This window comes from Diabrotica virgifera, chromosome 8, assembly GCF_917563875.1.
Source record: "Diabrotica virgifera virgifera chromosome 8, PGI_DIABVI_V3a".
Classification (NCBI taxonomy): Eukaryota; Metazoa; Arthropoda; class Insecta; order Coleoptera; family Chrysomelidae; genus Diabrotica; species Diabrotica virgifera.
The window spans coordinates 219,073,283-219,092,564 of record NC_065450.1 but is presented as its reverse complement, the minus strand read 5'-3'; the positions used below and the strand labels follow the sequence as shown (position 1 = coordinate 219,092,564).

The 19,282-nt window shown below is 34.1% G+C and overlaps 1 protein-coding gene across 2 annotated transcripts in view; it reads left to right on the top strand.

Moving 5' to 3' along the window:
* The window catches only part of LOC114336350 (putative inorganic phosphate cotransporter), a 122,258-nt gene extending 106,609 nt beyond the window's left edge, over positions 1–15,649 (top strand). For both annotated transcript variants that reach the window (XM_028286705.2, XM_028286713.2), the window contains exons 4-8: positions 1,598–1,697; positions 1,803–1,991; positions 3,018–3,317; positions 4,105–4,343; positions 4,463–15,649. In XM_028286705.2, the coding sequence (XP_028142506.2) occupies positions 1,598–1,697; positions 1,803–1,991; positions 3,018–3,317; positions 4,105–4,343; positions 4,463–4,672 (1,038 nt within the window). In that variant the 3' untranslated portion in view covers positions 4,673–15,649. The remainder of the gene's footprint in view (positions 1–1,597; positions 1,698–1,802; positions 1,992–3,017; positions 3,318–4,104; positions 4,344–4,462) is intronic.
* The last annotated feature ends 3,633 nt before the right edge of the window (positions 15,650–19,282 follow it).

Here is a 19,282-nt window from a genome sequence, read left to right as displayed (position 1 = left end):
ACTTGTTCAAGGCATTTCTACTACCGCCCTTTTATAAATAAGCACTTTATACCGATAAAACTTACAGAGCATATATACAATACATAAGTAAAGTAGCTTGTGAAGCGGCAAGGATTAATTTCATTTGGGATGCTAATGGGGGGGGGGGGGTTATTTTCACCAGTTTTTTTTTTACCCAAAAAGGGATCAATTTTATTCTGAGCGTAGATTGCTTACGTTTTATGCTAGAAATTTTTTTAAAAAACAAGAATAATGCTTTTTTAAACATTTAAAAAGTTAGGATGAGTTTTCCATGAAAAATGCTTCAATTTTTTATTATTTCACGTTGAAATATTCTATTTGGAATTTGACGAATAAGAACCTACTTTTCATAAGCTACAACTCTGCTTCTACTGGGTCCACTGACTGCACACATACAACATTTTTTCAATTTTTTAAAAGCTATATTTGTGCTAAGAATATTTTTTCGATAAAATACTTACTTACTTTTTGAGTTATTTGCGAAAAACCGTCTAAAAACGTGTTTTTTTTTTGTTGAGAAATGAACATATTCACTTGCAAATAACTCGAAATGTATTGACTTGAAGAAAAACTCTATTGAACAAATGTTGCTTAGAAATAGTGTGTCCGGGCGTATTTTGACGGTATATTTTTTCACCCCGAGAAGGGGTGGACTCACCCTTAGAGCAAAAACACACATCGGCACAATATCACTTTTTCTTTGACATATTCTATGCGTATGCCAAATTTCATGCCAATCCAAGCTCTTCTTTCAAATCCAAAGATTCTTTAAAATCCGGAGGTTTTGAAATATTTTACCGTGAGTGAATAGACTGTAAGGCCCATCGGTGGGTAGAAATTGAAAAAAAAAACGTACCATACCAAAATAATTACCAGCTCTAAGCAAAATGTGCTTGCAAAATTAATTATCAAATTGAGGGAATGATTAGAACATGAAATATAAACATGGCTTTGAAGATAACTGCTTAATTTGCCTTGAAGTCGGTTGTATTTTCCTGATATTTGACAGAAGACAAAGCAAAAAACTGAGTTTGATTGGAAATCATAAATTAACCATTTTTTTTTGTCTCAATTAGCCCTGTTTTTTAACGTTTTACATTTTTTTTAATTACTGCTTAAATAATTCAATATTAATTAATGCGTTTGAGCGGGATGCGGGCCCCATCAAGTGCCCGGGCCCTAGGTGGCCGCCTAGTCCGCCTAATGGTTAATCCGGCGCTGCATAAGACTACAATACGATTCCGATGTATACTCAGATTTGTACCTCGTCCTCCCTACAGGGTGTTTCAAAGTTAACATAAGAAAAACGTTTCTTTTCTTCCACCCGGTATAAGTACAAAAAAGAAGTTCGGGTAAATATATGCACAACTGTGTAAATACTAAAGAAATATCTAAAATATTAAAAAAAATTAACGGAATCCGTTAATCCGTTCACGAAAAAATCAACTATGAAAATGATCATACCTTTTCTAGTGCCTTTTCTATATCCCTAATTTATGCCTCGCAGACCTCGCAGTGTATTCGGTCATCAGATATCATTGTTTTGATTTCAGCACTCAATAATTTCAATTTTTAGGGAACAACATACCCAGCGCTCAATGCTCTTCTAGCAAAGTGGGTACCGCTTCATGAGAGAGGAAAAATTGGTACGTTAGTTTATGCAGGCAGTCAAATTGGTAAGTAAAAGTTTTTTAAAAATTAAAAAAGTAAATGATTTAAATATTTGATGAGCAATGTGTCTTTTATATTTAATTATAAATACTATTGTCTGTATATTTTAGGAACTATTGTGAGCAACAGTATCAGCGGAGCTTTGATCAATGCAACTAGAGACTGGTCTTCAGTGTTTTACGTGTTTGGAGCAGCTGGAGTGATCTGGTATATACTTTGGCAATTACTCTGCTATTCGGAACCAGAGTCGCATCCCTTCATCAGCGACGACGAAAAAACGTACCTCAAAAAAGAATTAGGTAAATATTATTTATTTATAGTTGTACAAAATATTTATCTTATTCTTAAATTCAGTATTTAACTAACATTATGTGTTGAAAAACACACTTTAAAGTTTCCATCAACAGGTACCCTCTTCATAGTCATATCGTCCATACAGATATTCAAGTTCTTTCTAATTCTACTGAAACGTGTTGTTGTTTCAGCGACTAGAAGTTAACAAGCTGAAACAACAACAGTGGAAGCAATTTACAGCTGGTCTGGACTACCGAGAAGGAGGCAAATTCTGGCAAAAATTCAAAATTCTTACTAGACAAAAAAATTAAATATCACTCACATCTAAAATTCAACAACCAAATCATAACAAACCCAATAGACAAGTCTGAAATTTTCAAAGGTACACTTCAAGCCACATTCATTACCCCAGAAAATCCGAACTTCAAACAGCGATTCCGCATAGATACCCAGCGGAACATAGAATATCTTCTGGATAACCTAGACCCCCACAGAGAGCACAACTATCATGCGATAGTGGCCCAAAATGATACAGACGACGGACACTGATATCTAGTCTGATAGAAAAACTACACCAAGCCATAGTGCCTATTCATTTCCTGAGAATCGTTATCGCTTACCTGTCTGCTCGGACTATCCACGTAAAGCGGATATCCACTCCATTCCTCCTCAAACAGGAGTCCGACATGGCTCAATTCTAGCGCCTATACTATATACAGTCTACAGCAGTGAACTCCCTCTCCCCAATATAGCTTCAGAAAGTATCCTGCTATATACCGACGACACAGCCCTCCTCATGGTAATGATAGAGAATGCTCTGCGTTCGAAAAAGCACAAACACAACTTGACAAACTACTTTTTCTTAAACAAACTTTTCCTACATTTGATAAACTATACTAAAAAACCATCTTGATAAAAATAATATACGATAATAAAATAATAATTATAGTAGAAGCAGCATTAATGAAAATAAGTACCTACACTGTTTAAACTTCAAACAGAATTATAAAATATATCTGTTTTTTTTACAGAAAATGTGTCTGAGGAAAAAGGAAAAATTCCATGGAAGGATATCTTCACTTCTCCCCCATTGTTGGCACTAGTAGCTGCACAGATAGGCCACGATTGGGGATTCTTCACTATGGTCACTGATCTTCCAACCTATATGAGCGATGTCCTGAAATTCAATGTTAAAGAGAATGGAATTTGGACTTCCGTACCCTACATTGTCATGTGGCTGGTGTCCATGGGATCCGGATGGTTATGTGACTGGTTAGTGTCTGCTGGCTATATGAAGATTACTTTTGCGAGAAAGTTCTTCACTTCAATAGGTAAGTTATCAAAAGAAATTAAAAGATCAGTGGCAATAAAAGATTATAAATCTACACCCAGAAGCAATAATTTCTTGAACTAAATTTTTTTGGCAACAGAATGACTATATTAAAAGCATGCTATGATAACAATATCAATGTTTTATATTTTATTATTTTTGTAAAAATAAAGTTTCATCTTTAAACTTTTTGTGAAGAGACCGATTTATGAAAACCAGCTGGTACAGAAATTTTTAGTTATTATTCGTCAGTCTAAAAAATGTATTTAGTGTGAGAAAATGCCTCGTGTTTTTGAAGCTAGAAAATCGTCATTTTTCGATTATTTTTTCAGATTTAAATTATTTATAACTCAGAGACGATTAACTAACTTTAGACAAAAATTACAAAAGACCTTTTTTGTTTCTAATGATTCAAAAAATCAAAATGATTTTTATAATTTGTTTAAATTTTTTTTTATAAATGTAGCAGTAACTCTCAAATTATGGCATTTAGGTATAGGGAATATAACATGAAAAACAATCAGTATTTCTTTAGGACGTCAAAACGAAAAAAATATACAGGGTGTTCTATTTGAAAAAAGAAAGTTTATTAGATTTCCAAAAAAACGGAAGATTTGACAACAATGTAATTACTACTATAATATCGGCCGTATTAAAAACCCTTACCACCCAAAATCTATAAAATTTGTTCCAGCGGTTTTCGAGAAATTACCGTGTTTCCATACTTTCTCGCTACCCTGTATATCAACAAACTAATCTAATAACTGAATTATCAATTGTTGTTACAGCTTCTGTCGGCCCAGCAATCTTCATCATGGCTGCGTCATATTCCGGATGTGATCGCTATCTTACGGTCGCCATGTTTACAGTAGCTATGGGTTTTATGGGTCCCTTCTATTGCGGAATGAAAGTTAATGCCTTGGATCTTGCCCCCAATTATGCTGGGACGTTGATGGCTATTGTTAATGGAATTGGTGCATTCACTGGCATTATTGCACCCTATCTAGCAGGAGCTTTAACAGAAGACGTAAGTTACATGTCTTCTAACCTGATAATGTCGTAAGGTGTAATGAAAATATCAATTATTTTTAAAATTTGAAATAATTTGAAAACAAATCAATATTAAATCGTTTCCTATTTTTTCAGCACACTTTGAAACAATGGCGTACAGTTTTCTGGATAACATTCGCCATCTTCATGTCAACAAACATCATCTACTGTCTTTTCGGTAGTGGCGAAGAACAACATTGGAACGATCCAGCAAAACTTAAACAGCAGGAGCTAGATTCGAAATATGGCAGCATCGCAAACCAGTCTTCTAAGTCAGAAAGTACACTCGAAAACTCAAAAGTTTGATAATTGTATTTATTTTAATTTTTTAACTAAGCCAGAGATGGATCTCAGTAAATATAAGAAAACCAAGATATAAAAATATGATATGTAGTCATAGATATTTCTGTCTGGTTTACTTTATTTGTTTATCAGGTGCCAAATAACATACAAGAGTCCCTGATGAGTTTGTTAAAGGTCTATATCTATATGAGGGAGTAACAACTAGTATCAGGATAGATGAAAGAGGTAATAATAAGTGTATTACAAGCAACACTGTCCAGATTTTGATGTAGAAAATACTAAAAAGAATTTAGAGCAAAGACTGAAACAATGAAGATTTGCTTCCGAAGAAAAAAGTTTTCACTCTCCACTTTTTTTGATGATTCCTTATCAGCCACTTCTGAACCTTGTACAATGGTTTCTCTGGAGCCTTGTTTTGCCAACAGATCTTCTCGTTCACTCCTATGCACCCCTTCATGACACGGCACCCATATTAAAACACTTTATTATCGTTTGTCAAGTTGTAGAGAAGATCTTTGCAGTTCCTCCCCAGTTTTGATTTGGTGAATGTGTTCTTCACTGCCAGAATAGCTGCTTGGCTATCTGTATTAATGTTGATTCTCTTTACTTTAAGGTCTCCATTCACGATTTCATCACTGCAGGCCACCAAAGCAAAAACTTCAGCCTGGAACATAGTTGTATATTGACCTAGGCTGTAAGATTTATTATAATTACCTACATGTTTGTCCAAAGGCTCCTGATCCAGTACAAAGGCCAATTTTAGATCCATCAGTGAACAATATTAAGTCCCCATTAATATTTCGAGCTTTGTGTTTTCTACAAAATATTATTGTGTTAATCTTCTGTGAAGATTAGTTCTAGTTTCATCATATCTGAGTTCGGCTACCGCCCATATACAGGGTGGGGCATTAGTGTGACAAAGTCCAATTACTCGTTTGTCGTAAGAGATACAAAAAAAGTTATTTAGGTAAAAGTTGGGGCACGGATAGGACCATAATTTAAAAATATTTTCAGATATACAGGGTCACCCGTACCTATTGACAGGATGACACAAACTTATGTTTTTTTTTTAATAGAACACCTTGTATCTTTTTACATTTTTGGATTTTCCTCGATGTCTTCTTTCTCAAAATATAGGGACTTGTGATATTATACGAGGTAGATTAAAAGATAATTACGTTTTATTGTTAATTTCGTAGCAATATTCACACCATGTAGAATTGTAGTGATTTGACATCAAAGTTTCTATTTATGGTCAAACAATTTTTAATATAGTCTACCATTGTTGAACATTAATAATGTAGCGAAAAGTTTAATATTAATATACAGGGTTGGCCAAAACTCGGAATGAATATTTTCTGAGTTTTCTTAAATGGAACACCCTGTATTTTAGTATTCGAATGAAATGATATTTTATGGTACTTTTTTATTTCTTAAGCATGCCCTATACCTAACTGCTTTAATTTTTGAGTTATTCGTGATTCTTTAATCCAAACATTAATTGCAACAAATATTACGTGAAATTTTATTACGTGGCTGTGCAAATACCTATTCAATCAAAAATAATTTAAAAAAAAAGTAGATATTAATCTAGACTGATCCTTAATTTATTAATATTGGATGAGATATATAAATACCTACGTAGTTAAGATTGTTGGTGCGTAAAATATGAATAAAAACATACAAGATTCTACCTAGTTGGCTATGACAATAAATTTGCTAAAACATTTGACATTATACTATTTTTATAGTTCCAATTGCTTTGTTACCATTACTAATATTAAATTTTTTAATAAGTAACTGATGAGTAATTGATTAAAATGGTTTTTCTGCTAGGAGAGTATAACAAAAATGTGCTACTAGCAATAATTTTCATCAGCAATTCCCTAATAAACGAAAACCAAAAAGCGAAACTTTTGAAAGTATACTAAAACGGTTTCAATGGACTAGACACTTAAATTACGAGAAACCTGATCGAAAAAAACTATTGTATATGAATCAAATGAATTAAATGTAATCCTTAGTGTAACTGAGGATCTGCGTATTAGGAAGAACGTTCTTATAATCTAACTATCTAGACCTAAACTGTTGAAATCGTTTTAGTGTACTTTCAAAAGTTTCTCTTCTTGGTTTTCGTCTATCAGGGAATTGCTGATGAAAAATTCTTATTGCTAGTAACACATTTTTGTTATACTCTCCTAGCACAGAAACCATTTTGATCAGTTACTCGTTAAAAAAATTAATATTATTAATGGTAACAAAGCAACTGGAACTATAAAAATAGTATAATGTCAAATGTTTTAGCAAATTTATTATCATAGCCAACTAGGTAAAATCTTGTATGTTTTTATTCATATTTTAAGAACCAACAATCTTAACTACGTAGGTATTTGGATGTCTCATCCAAAATTAATAAATTAAGGATCAGTCTAGATTAGCATCTACTGTTTTTTCGAAAAATTATTTTTGATTGAATATTTGCACAGTCACCTAATAAAATTTCACGTAATATTTCTTGCAATTAATGTTTGGATTAAAGAATCACGAATAACTCAAAAATTAAAGCAGTTAGATACCTATAGGGAATGCTTAAGAAATAAAAAAGTACCATACAATATCATTTCATTACAATACTAAAATACAGGGTGTTCCATTTAGGAAAACTCAGAAAATACTCATTTCGAGTTTTGACCAACCCTGTATATTATTATTAAACTTAGCGCTATATTATTAATGTTTAACAATAGTAGACTATATTAAAAATAGTTTGAACATAAATAGAAACTTTGATGTCAAATCACTACAATTCTACAGGGTGTGAATGTTGCTACGAAATTAACAATAAAACGTAATTATCTTTTAAACTACCTCGTATAATATCACAAAACCCCATATTTTGAGAAAGAAAACATCGAGGAAAATCCAAAAATGTAAAAAGATACAGAGGGTGTTCCATTTAAAAAACATAAGTTTGTGTCACCCTGTTAATACGGGTGACCCTGTATATCTGAAAATATTTTTAAATTATGGTTTTATCCGTGCCACAACTTTTATGTGAATAACTTTTTTTCGTATCTCTTACACAAACGAGTAATTGGACTTTGTCACACTAATGCCCCACCCTGTATATAATTCCAGCGGAGGGAGACCTGTGATAGCCTCTAATGATGCCATTCCTGTATTATTCAAGGCTCCTGTATACCAAAGTAATCAACCATAAGTAACTGTCAGTCGTATCAGTAATGGTATTTCTTTTTTGTGTGCCTATCCGTGACGAATATGGCGATCATAATGGTAATATTTATCTTATCTGCCGCAGAGCGGAAAAGCTGCACAGATGTTATGTTGAACCAGATTCTAAAGTTCTTCATCTAGGATGTTCTTCTTCTTCCTGGACCTCGCTTTCCAAATATTTTCCTTGCAGGACGGCTTGTAGGAGGGCACATTTAGATATTATAAATAAAGAAGAGCAACGTGTTCATTTAGCTGATTCGCACCAAATAAGAAAAGTTGCTGGATGCAAGTTCCTTGAAAGAGTAGGAAAAAAGACCAATGAAGATGAGGTCCGAAATATTTAGAATAATTCTGTCTGCCAAGAAGTTATATATTGGCATGACTGAAGACAGAAACTGACGGAGAAATGAAGAGAAGTATGACTGAGTCCTTTCATACTCCACCCCTCATATAAAAAAATTACCACGATCTCACAAATATGGCTCCTGCGTATGGTGAACATATGCGGCAATACAAATTGGACTATCGATGTTGTTATTGTGGACATTTATTTACTTGATCTAGTATAGTACAAAATCATAAAGTTATACCAGATAAAAATATCTAAGCAGTTTTTGCAAATTCCTAATACTGAATCTATTTTTTTATTTGTAGTTCCTTTATCGATATTTCTATATCTATAATACTTGCTACGTCTGATCTCATGGTAGAGATCGGTCATAGAGTAATAGTTTTGGTGAAAATTTGTAGTTTTACTATAATTTACCACCATATGAGATCTTCTCTGGTGTAAAAACTTGTGAGTCAACTGTGATAGTATAAATTTTATTAATTATAAATATTAATAACTGTTCTGTTCAACGTTGTGTACAAACTAATTCAGTGAAATTGTTATGGTTTAGTATTTATTGTATTATTGTCCTGACTCATTTCTTTTAGAATTAAAGGAATAACTGAAAATAAATAATTTAATTAAATAAATAATTTAGCAAACGAAAAGCCACTTCCAACATACAAATATCTAAACAAGAAGATTATAATGATGGCTGTTTCTTTTAATAAAAACATACTTATTACTGCAATAAAATTAAAACCTTTTGTATATGACGTTTTTTTCCTAACTCATCGCAGGTTGTAATCTATGTTATGTCATCATCATTCTCTTTACCTTATCCCTATGCGGGGTCGGCTTCCCTAATTGCATTTTTCCACACATTTCTATCCCAATATTGTCATATCAATGTTAATCCCCTTTACCAACATGTCCTGCCTTATCATCTCCCCCCAGGTCTTCTTTGGTCTTCCTCTCCTACTCCTTCCAGGAATTTGCACTTCAGCTATTCTTCCTATTGGGTGATTAACGTCTCGACGTTGAACATGACCAAACCATCTTAACCTATGCCCTCTCATTTTGGCATCAATTGGTGTCACACCTAGACTTCCCCTAATATACTCATTTCTAATTTTATCCTTCTTTGTCACTCCACTCATCCATATGCTGGATTGTTGTTCCAAGAGTTGTTCCTCTTTCTTCTTCACTGCCCAACATTCAGTTCCGTACATCATAGCCGGTCTTATGGCTGTTTTATAGAATTTTCCCTTCAGCTTCATTGGAAGTTTTCTGTCACACAACACACCACTCGCTTCTTTCCACTTCATCCATCCAGCCCTAATTCTACTGCATGCATCTCCATCTATTTCTCCATTACTCTATAATACCGATCCCAGGTACTTAAAAATATTGCTTTTTACAATCAGTTCACCATCCAAAGATACTATTTTATTTGTAGTAACTCCATCTTTAAATGAACATTCGAAATACACTGTTTTTGTCCTACTAAGTTTTAAACCTTTCTGAATGTTACCCTGTAGTTTCGCTGTTATCTGGTCCAAAACTAATGAGAATAAATACGGACTAAGCACCGAGCCTTGGTGCAATCCTACTTTCACATGAAATTTATCAGTCTCTCCCACACCTGTCCTAACACTAGTCGTTACTCCCTCATACATATCCCTCACAATCTTTACATATTAACCAGGGACTCCTTTCTTATTGAGTGCCCACCACAGAATCTCTCGAGGAACTATATCATATGCTTTCTTAAGATCAATGAATACCATATGAGCGTTTGTTTCTTTACTCCTGTATTTTTCCAACTGTCTTATAATGAAAATTGCATCTGTTGTTGATCGGCCCTGTATAAAGCCCAATTGATTCTCGGATATTTCGGTCTCTTCACGTATCCGTCTATCAATTACTCTTTCCCATATTTTCATGGTGTGGCTAAGCAGTTTTATAGCCCTGTAGTTTGTACATTGTTGTATATCTCCCTTGTTTTTGTAAACAGGTACTAGTATACTGCTTCTCCATTCGTCTTGCATTTGTCCAACTTCCATAATTCTATTAAATAGACCTGCTAGCCTCCTTGTTACTGTCTCTCCCAATGCTCTCCATACTTCCCCAGGAATATCATCTGGTCCTACCGCTTTTCCTTTCTTTATTTTTTGAAGCGCTTGAGCCACTTCCTCGTTTGTTATTTTGGTGACTATTGCTGCTACTGTCTCCGTTGACTCTACAGGCTGTCTGTCAAATTCTTCATTTAATAAGCTGTCAAAGTACTTTCTCCATCTCTTTTTGACATCCCTTTCGTGAACTAGTATTTTATTATTTTCATCTCGGATACATCTAATCTGATTAATGTAATGTAATCTATGTTATGTCTTTGCAAGTAATCTATGTTTTCCTCTTCCGGTCTGGTGTCTTCCTTCTCTTCAGACGTAGGTACAATATTTTATTACATGAGGCTTGTTGGATTGAATTCAATCTCTGGACCAGAATAAAAGGATTTCTATGACTTTTGTCGCCCTTATTCTTTCAGCCAACGTCTCTAATCGTTTCTATTATTTATCTCTAAGGTCTCGTCTTTCCATGGCCTCCTTCATTTCACCCCTCCATGATCTTCGGGGTCTACCTCTTTTTCTCCTACGTAACTCTTCTTCTGATACGTATTTTATTTCGACTTTTCCGTTTGTATTTTTCCTTAATAAAGATTTCAACATTTCCCAGAATTCAGATTTCTTTGTTCATCCTATGTATTATTTAATTCATGCACATTTCTTTTCCATTCTTCATTATTTTCTTTTCCCTTCTTCTTTTCACTTCTCTGTTTTCCCTTTGTCCTTTTTTATATCATCTGCGGATTGGGTGGAATTTTCTTTCTTTTCTTTTCTTCAATACATTTTTTGTTTTCTTTGTTTATTTTTGCTTTGTGTTGTGTAGTTTTTGTCTTGAGTTTCTGAAACCGAACTCCCCGAATTTCTGGTCAAGTCTACTCTGGTAAATGTCCTATCAGTGTCTCAGTAACCCAATTATGTAAAAATCGCAGGAGTATAAATCGAGATTATTGGGTGGATGCTCAAATATCCTTAATTTCGTTCGTTGTAGATTTTCTTTCTCTGCTTTGGCAACACGTTTTTTTTTCCTGGAAGCCGTCTGTTGTGAACCGGTTGTACTGCAGCCACTTAGCTTACTGTACATCTTCCATTCGTTTATGAAACCCATTCCAGAATTCTGGAACCCTGTACCAGCTTTTACAGGTCTAGTGGGTGGGTGCCATATATATTTGGAGTCACTTCGATGCCTCCGAAAAGTGTTTGCCGCCTCCGATCCAATGCCTCACAGTCATGCAAAATATGGTTGACTGTTTCAGGTTCTCTGTTACAGAGTCTGCAGCTCAAGTCTCCATGAAACAGCCTCATTGTATGTAGGTAACCCTTAACTGGCGCATGTCCAGTGAGGAAACCTGTTATGACTCTGAGCTGATTCCTGCTTGTTTTCGGCAGTAACTCAGCCCTACTAGCACATGTCCGTCCGATATACATCTTGTTTGGCAACACGTGGTCGAGAAATGTCGTGCAGAAGAATAAGCCTTCTGAGAGCTTACATCGACATTTTCATCTTATTATTTGATGGAGCTTGTTTACAGATATATTATACAGGTTTGCGTTGATATTATTTATTTTAATATAATTAGTTATTCAATGTTATTCCAGTTATGCGTTAACGTAGAAAAAATCAAGTGAAACTAAATGCCTAATTAGCTTTTACACATTATTTTGAGTTTATATTTGATTGAAAAAGATTCAATAACATGATATAGCGTCTCGAATTAGCAGTCTATTCCAAACAATATTTTTACAATACGTCATGAAAAAGATTTTTATGATTTATCTAATACAAAAATCGTTTTGAAATAACTAATATTAATGAAAATTTAATGAACCAACGACAATGGATTAACATACACTGATCAGCAAAAAAACCCGCCACGTTGAAATATTTATATTTAAGTGATTATTTCATTCATAGGAGATTCTGACCAATAGAACAGATAGAATACATTCCATAGATAGAATAGATAGAATAGAATAGATTCCAACAGAAATCTGAATTAAATCGATAATTTTTGATAATCTCCCGTCGTTAAGTATATTACGTCAGATGCCCTTCGTTGCTAAGAAAAAATACATTCAGTGACATTAATGACAATGAATGTTTTAAAAATTATAAAAGTGATGACTTTCAATCGTCAAATATTTATAAAAACTGTGTGTTTAATGGTACTTACATAAACAAATTAAAATAAAATTTTGGTTTTGTACAGTTTTATTCATGAAATAACCGCAACAAATTGCACTCGACCTCTGAAATTAATATAGAATTTTTGCTCTCGTGACACTTTGACATAATTTCACTCGCCTTCGGCTCGTGAAATTAAAACTGTCAAAGTGTCACTCGGGAAAAATTCAATAATTTCAGAGCTCTTGTGCAATTACTACTGAAAATTTTAATGACAGAGAGGAAGGACTGGAAAAACTCCTAACTTTAAGGCCCAGCGCCCACTGGTCGACTGTTTTAAAACTTCGGTTTGAAACCGATTGCGTTCGCAACTATTTTGTTACCTCGGCTTCGTAAAAGCACGAGGATTTGCCCACGAGACGATCCGCCTAAAACTGGTTTCCAACTAGTTTTCTTGGCTTCTTTCTGTCTTTCGTTATGTTAGATAACGATAACGAAATAGGTTTCTAACCGTCACTCCATGAAGTTATTCAAATCTGCAATGCGCATTAATTTGGGGAATTTCTTCTTCTTTTTGTATAGACATGACTCTGTCTGTTTTTTCAATGTGCCTCTAGTAAGTTGTGCCATCGTTTTCGTGGTCTTTTCACTGATCGACCTATTGGGGAACCGTCTCTCGCTGTCCTTAGAGGAACTGGTCCGAATATGGGCCCCTCATTTGTTTTTTTATTGCAACTTGCTTATTATATTTTGATAATACTGTTTAAATGTCATGTATACATGCTACAAGACCTTAGAAATAAAACTGCTAACTATGTATTTTTTATTATGAAGCTTATTTATTTTACAGGTAATAATATGAAGTGGGGCATATTTTTCTAACCAGGCCAGGCTGTCTGAAATATGGGCCCCATTAAAAACTATCAAAATTTTCTTTTGACAATAAAAATACGACATAACAGCCAATAATTCATGCTTAAGGAATAATAGATATCTCTGAAAAATAAAATAAAATTATCTATAAAAATCGTAAACGTAGATAAGAGTCTCTTTCTGCTCCGGAACACTGTTCATGTGCCCAGAGATTGCACATTAAACATTGAACCAGTTTCTTCTCCATTATCTAGTATCATCAGAAAACTGTTTTCTACATACATAATAGACATGTGGCCCCACTGCTTTCGGGAGATTACTGTCCTATGTGCGCTATGTCAAGGTCTTCATCAGCGGGCAAAAATTCCTCTTTATCTTCTTCATCCGAACTGAATTTGGTTTTGTTTTTTCTCTTGGATTTCTTTATATTTTTCCCCTATTAGCTTCCCCTTTCCTTCCTTTATCTTTACATTTTCTTTTAATTCAACTGAAAATACTGTTCTTTTTTCCTTCCCTTCTTTTGATTGTCTTATATTCTCAATTGATAATTTACGAACCAATTTATACGGAGATAAAGTTATACCTTGAGAACCAAGAAGTTTTCCTTCCTCTTAAAAACGCTCGGTTCGTAACTGATGGGGCAGGTGAATGAACGAATGGACTGATGAATATTTTTGAACAATGTTCTGGCATACTTAGTTGTTGCGTTCGCTGTGTTCCTTAATGGTCGATCTGGGTCTTTAGAATAACTTGGTCCTCGATCTTCTGAACGAACTGTTTTATTTTCTAAAGAAATCGTTTCTGCAAGGTGACCTGTCAATCCTTCCAAATAAATTCCAGTCGAGTTACAAGTTTTCTCAGATTCAAGTTTCTCAGCACCGAAATCAGCATCAGAAAAAATGGTTATATTTATTGGCCCTAGTCCTGTTACTTTAAACCCATTCTTAGCTATTTCTGCCGTCTGGCATTTCAGAAAGGCTTTTTCCAATAGTTCTTCTAGATCAATGCGGGCGGTCTGAATATGAGCCCCTAGCCCATATTTACGTCACACAAGGGGCCCATATTTCAAAATATGTACGTTCAAGAAAAATATTAGGTTATGATTTTGTATCAAACGGTCTACACTGTGTAACAACAACATATGCAATGGTGGAGGAATCTGTAAATATATGACAAGAGAGGGGCCCTCTAGTATATTTGGGCATTTTCTAACAGATAGCACTACTTGTTTCCTAGGTAGTGTGGTGGCCCATATTAAATACATAGCCCATATTCGGACCAGTTCCTCTACTACTCTATTTGTTGTCATTCGGATTATGTGGTCATTCCATTATATTCTTCTGTTTCTTAACCAGTTATTAATGTTGTCCATCTGGCATATCCGTCGTATATCTGTAATTCTAGCAGTTCTAGCTCTGTTACATAGAGTCTTACGATCGATTTTTCGAAGGGTTTTCATCTCCGCTGTTTCGAGCAATCTTTTTGTCCTCTCTGTGCCGGGTCGTGTTTCTGCCGCGAATGTCTGCCGCATGGTCTAAGGACTGTTTTGTAAATTCTGCCTTTCATTTCTTTTCCTTTCATTTTTTCATTTTTTTTTTCTTTTTATTTCTACATATCGTGTCATTCAATTAACCTGCTGCTCTATTTGCTCTATTCACTTGATTTTCTACTTCTGTTTCGAGCCTTCCGTAGCTAGATAGTATGATGCCTAGATATTTAAACTCCATCACTTGTTCTATTATCTGACCTTCCAGCTCCAATTTACTCTTATTGGGTTTGCCGTTATAACCATGCATTTTGTCTTTTTTGGAGAATGGATATGGTTTGGAGAATCTTCACTTTATAAGATTAGTATTGCATCGTCTGCATAGCAGATTATTTTAAGTTGTTTTTCTCCCATTTAGTACCCTTTTTTAGTTCTTACTTTTTTTATTATTTCGTCCTAGATCAGGTTGAACAATAAAGGACTCAAGAAATTTCTTAAATGAAATTAAATAGGTAAGTGTCCGGTTTTTTGCTGGTCAGTTTATTTATTTCTGTTATTTAATATTTGATCCAGTAATTTATCCTAGAATTAACAAAATTGTATATATTTGAGTTTTAAATTAATTTTTAAGCATATTTTCAGTGAATATTTTGTCTATAATACTTGTAGTAGGTTTCCAAAACAAATAAGCTAGTAAGGTGATCTAAAGTTTATGGAAGCAGAAGCAGCTTATGATTTAGTTTTTATTTGTAAATATAGATAATTTATATTAAATGTTTAAAAATAAACGAGAAAACTGCTAAATCTGGCAACTGTTTATTGAAAGTACTTTCCCCTTCCTAATATTCGATTTGTAGTACTACTTATGATTCAATTAATCGTGCAACATTATGGAAAGCAGTGATCGAGCTCGGCGTACCCAAGAAACTAACTGCGGTAACACAAATGTGTGTAAATAACTCCTTTGCACAAGTTATAATGTAATAGGGAGAAATATATCAAATGTTTTCTGCGTAAATTCTGGACTGAGACAGGGAGATCCGTTGTTCCCGTTGCTGTTTAACCTGGCCTTAGAATATGTCATATGTGAAACATTTCTCCAAAATTCAAACTAGATAACTGCTCGGGGAGCAAAAATCATACTCGTCTTTGCCGATGACGTAGACGCAGTGGCGCAGTCAATATTAGCAGTTAAGGATATTTTCTCGAGCTTTGAAGTGTCTTAGCTCGAACATCGGTCTAAAAATAAATGAAGACAAAACAAAAACGGTCGTCTCAAAACATAAGGCGACGGCGAATAAGGCGAAATATTACTATAAACGATCATAACTTCGAAGTGGTTAAAGAATTTAAATATCTAGGAGCAACAATCACAAATGACAACAAAATAGAGCGAGAAGTTGAAACGCGAATAATGGCAGCAAACAGATCTTTCTTTGCAATGCAACATCTAATAAAGTCAAAACTTCTTTCACGAGGTGCAAAAATCTAGATATATAAGACCCCATACGCTAGCAGTCGCGTATAGAAGCGAAACATGGACGCTAACAAAAAGAGAAGTAAATAAATTGCTGGTGTGGGAACGTAAAATTCTTCGAATGATATATGGTCCTTGCAGAGACAGCGGACAAGAAAAATCTAAAAAGAAAATCTAGTCAGATATATAAAAGCCAATAGACTCAGATGGGCAGGGCATGTGATACGCAGTAACGACAATCGCCTTATAAACAATGTGTTCTGGGAAAGGCCAGATGGAAGAAGGTCATTGGGGGACGGCCTAGAAAAAGGTGGAAATATACAGTCAAAGAAGATCTAGAGAAAATGGGAGTGCGACAATGAGAATTAGTGGCACATGACCGACAAACATGGAAGGCAATAGTAAACGCGGCAAAGACTCACAAAGAGTTGTAACGCCATTGATGATGATGATGATGAGTAATACCTTTGGACCTAAAAGTCGTGAGTTCGAATCTCACCTGGATGAAGAATCCAGGTGAGATTTTCATTTATTAAAAATTAATAAGCAAAAATAATTTCCATCCTTGTGGGATCGGTACTCACCGGAGGGACCGCAGACGTTCGGATACAATTAGCGTCTTTTTGCAAATACAATGACGTCGACTTTGCTAAGTAACAAGACATTTACTCAGCACACACTACACATTACACTAGGTACATGATTGCATAAATCCACTGTACAATGTCAATGGCCATAAGTTGTCGAGGCATTAAGCTAAATAAAGAAAAAAGAATGTGTGTGTACTTTGTACGCACGTAAGAAGTTATACTTCTATTACATATTATGTGATTTTAACGAAATTGATATAATGTACTTTAAACAGTTTATTTATATTTTATTTAAATATTAAACTAATTTTAATACTTACTACTTTCCAGACAATACCAAAAATTTAAAAAAATAAAAGAATAAAACGCACACAAACACATTGAAAAATGCCACAAAGAAAAAATGATTTCTGAACGATAATAGTTGTTGGCAAAAATTTTAAATACGCATTTTCTGAAAAAAAAATTATATAATAAATATACTTACAATCATAAAATGCATAAAAAATAAAAAAAAATAAAAACTTGCATCGGGATTCGAACCCGCGAATTTGGGGACGTTTTGATTCGTAATCGAAGCCTAGACTCACTCATCCAATTACTCATTATTTGTCATGTGGAAAAATAGGGCAACTGAACGTTTTACTGTTTGACAGTTATTCTGAATTTAAATCAAATTATGTAGTTTGATTTTTGTGGAAGAAAATATTAAAATATAACAAAACAGTAAGAAAACAATATATTAGATGAAGATTGGTAGAACTTTTGTTGGTAATCAAATTAAGCATGTAAATCAAAGCATTACATACCTACTAGATAAATAAATCTACGCCAAAAAATCATAATTTAAAAATAAAAATCGGACCTAATTTCGGATTTCTCTCTAAAATCCCCATTCTTGAGAAAATAAATTTATTCCAACCTAATCCAAATGTATAATTACAATATGATTATAATAAAAACTACTTACCAAATTAGAATGAGTTTTCCTTATCCAAAATAGTCCAAAAGTCCAAAAATATATATGAAAACTATTTAAAAAGGCAGTATAACTATTTACTAACTTTTGTTTGTTGTTTCTTTTGACACAAATTTCAAAACGCAACAACCATAAATAATCAAACCACAGCTTTGCCACAGCCGACATATTGAATAATTTTTGACATGTCATTTGAACATCCAATCAGAATAAAGTTATAATGCGCATGCGCCTGGATCGTAGGTTTTAACATATAAAAATTCACACTCATATCGCGCGTAAAGAAGTATAACTTCAAAAAAATTGTAGTTAATTCGAAAATGAAAAACGTTTCAATGACAGTAATATCAGGTTACCGGAAATTGACGGTTTTGCTATAGTAGATATTCTTTTACACATAAGAATTGTGCACCGGAATTGTCTGTCCACTAAATAAAAATAAGATCTATCTGTGAAAAAACTCTCTATAAGAATAATTCTCTTAAATAATATTATAATATAACAGAAGATACCAACCACAACCAATTGTAAGAAGCAATACAAGTGAAGATATAACATGGCCATAAAAACAAATCAAAATATGGCATTAATATTTCCGTGAGTCTCAAGTGCAGTCGCAACATTACCAGAAGACGCATAAAATATAAACCCCAATGTCAATAAACTAAGAATTAACACCAATCCATAACAACGTAAAAAAGAAATGACTTTGCAGGAAGACCTGGAGGGAGGACAAGTTCCCTAAAGAATGGAAAAGGAACTTGAAAAAAATACGCCAAAAAAGGGTGACAAAGAGAATGACAAAGGGTGACAAAGAGTGACTGGAGACTGCGGAGAGGAATTACATTTATGAATACTATGAATAAATTAAGACTAATAATAATTATAAACAACCGATTAACAGACAATGAAGAACCAATGTCAAGGTAGGAACAAGTCATCTTCAGACAAAACCAATCATTCATGAACCAAATTAACACACAGATTCTTGAACAGTTCTTGAACAGTTTAACAATAATGCCACTCTCTAGTTCCAATGTTTTGCTGTCTGTCCCGCCTTATTTGCGTCATATTTGGCTTTTTTGTCAAAGGCCAAAGATCTGCTTAATGTCCAGCATCACGCCTAAATATTTAATCCTTTTGGTCGGCATTTTCCTTTCTCCCTCGAGGATAAAGATGGGATCTCTGTTTTTAAGTCCTTGTAATATCAGGGCTCCCATTTTTTGTGTAGCTATTATCAATTCTCGTTCTTCCAATCGCGTTTTCACCCTATCCAGTGCAGCATTGGCTGTGTTACTTATAAGCTTGTTTTATTGCGGTCTGCTAGAACAACCAGGTCATCCGCGTGAGCCATATCCTGTGTAACTGGTAGATCTTCCTCAAGTGTATAATTGT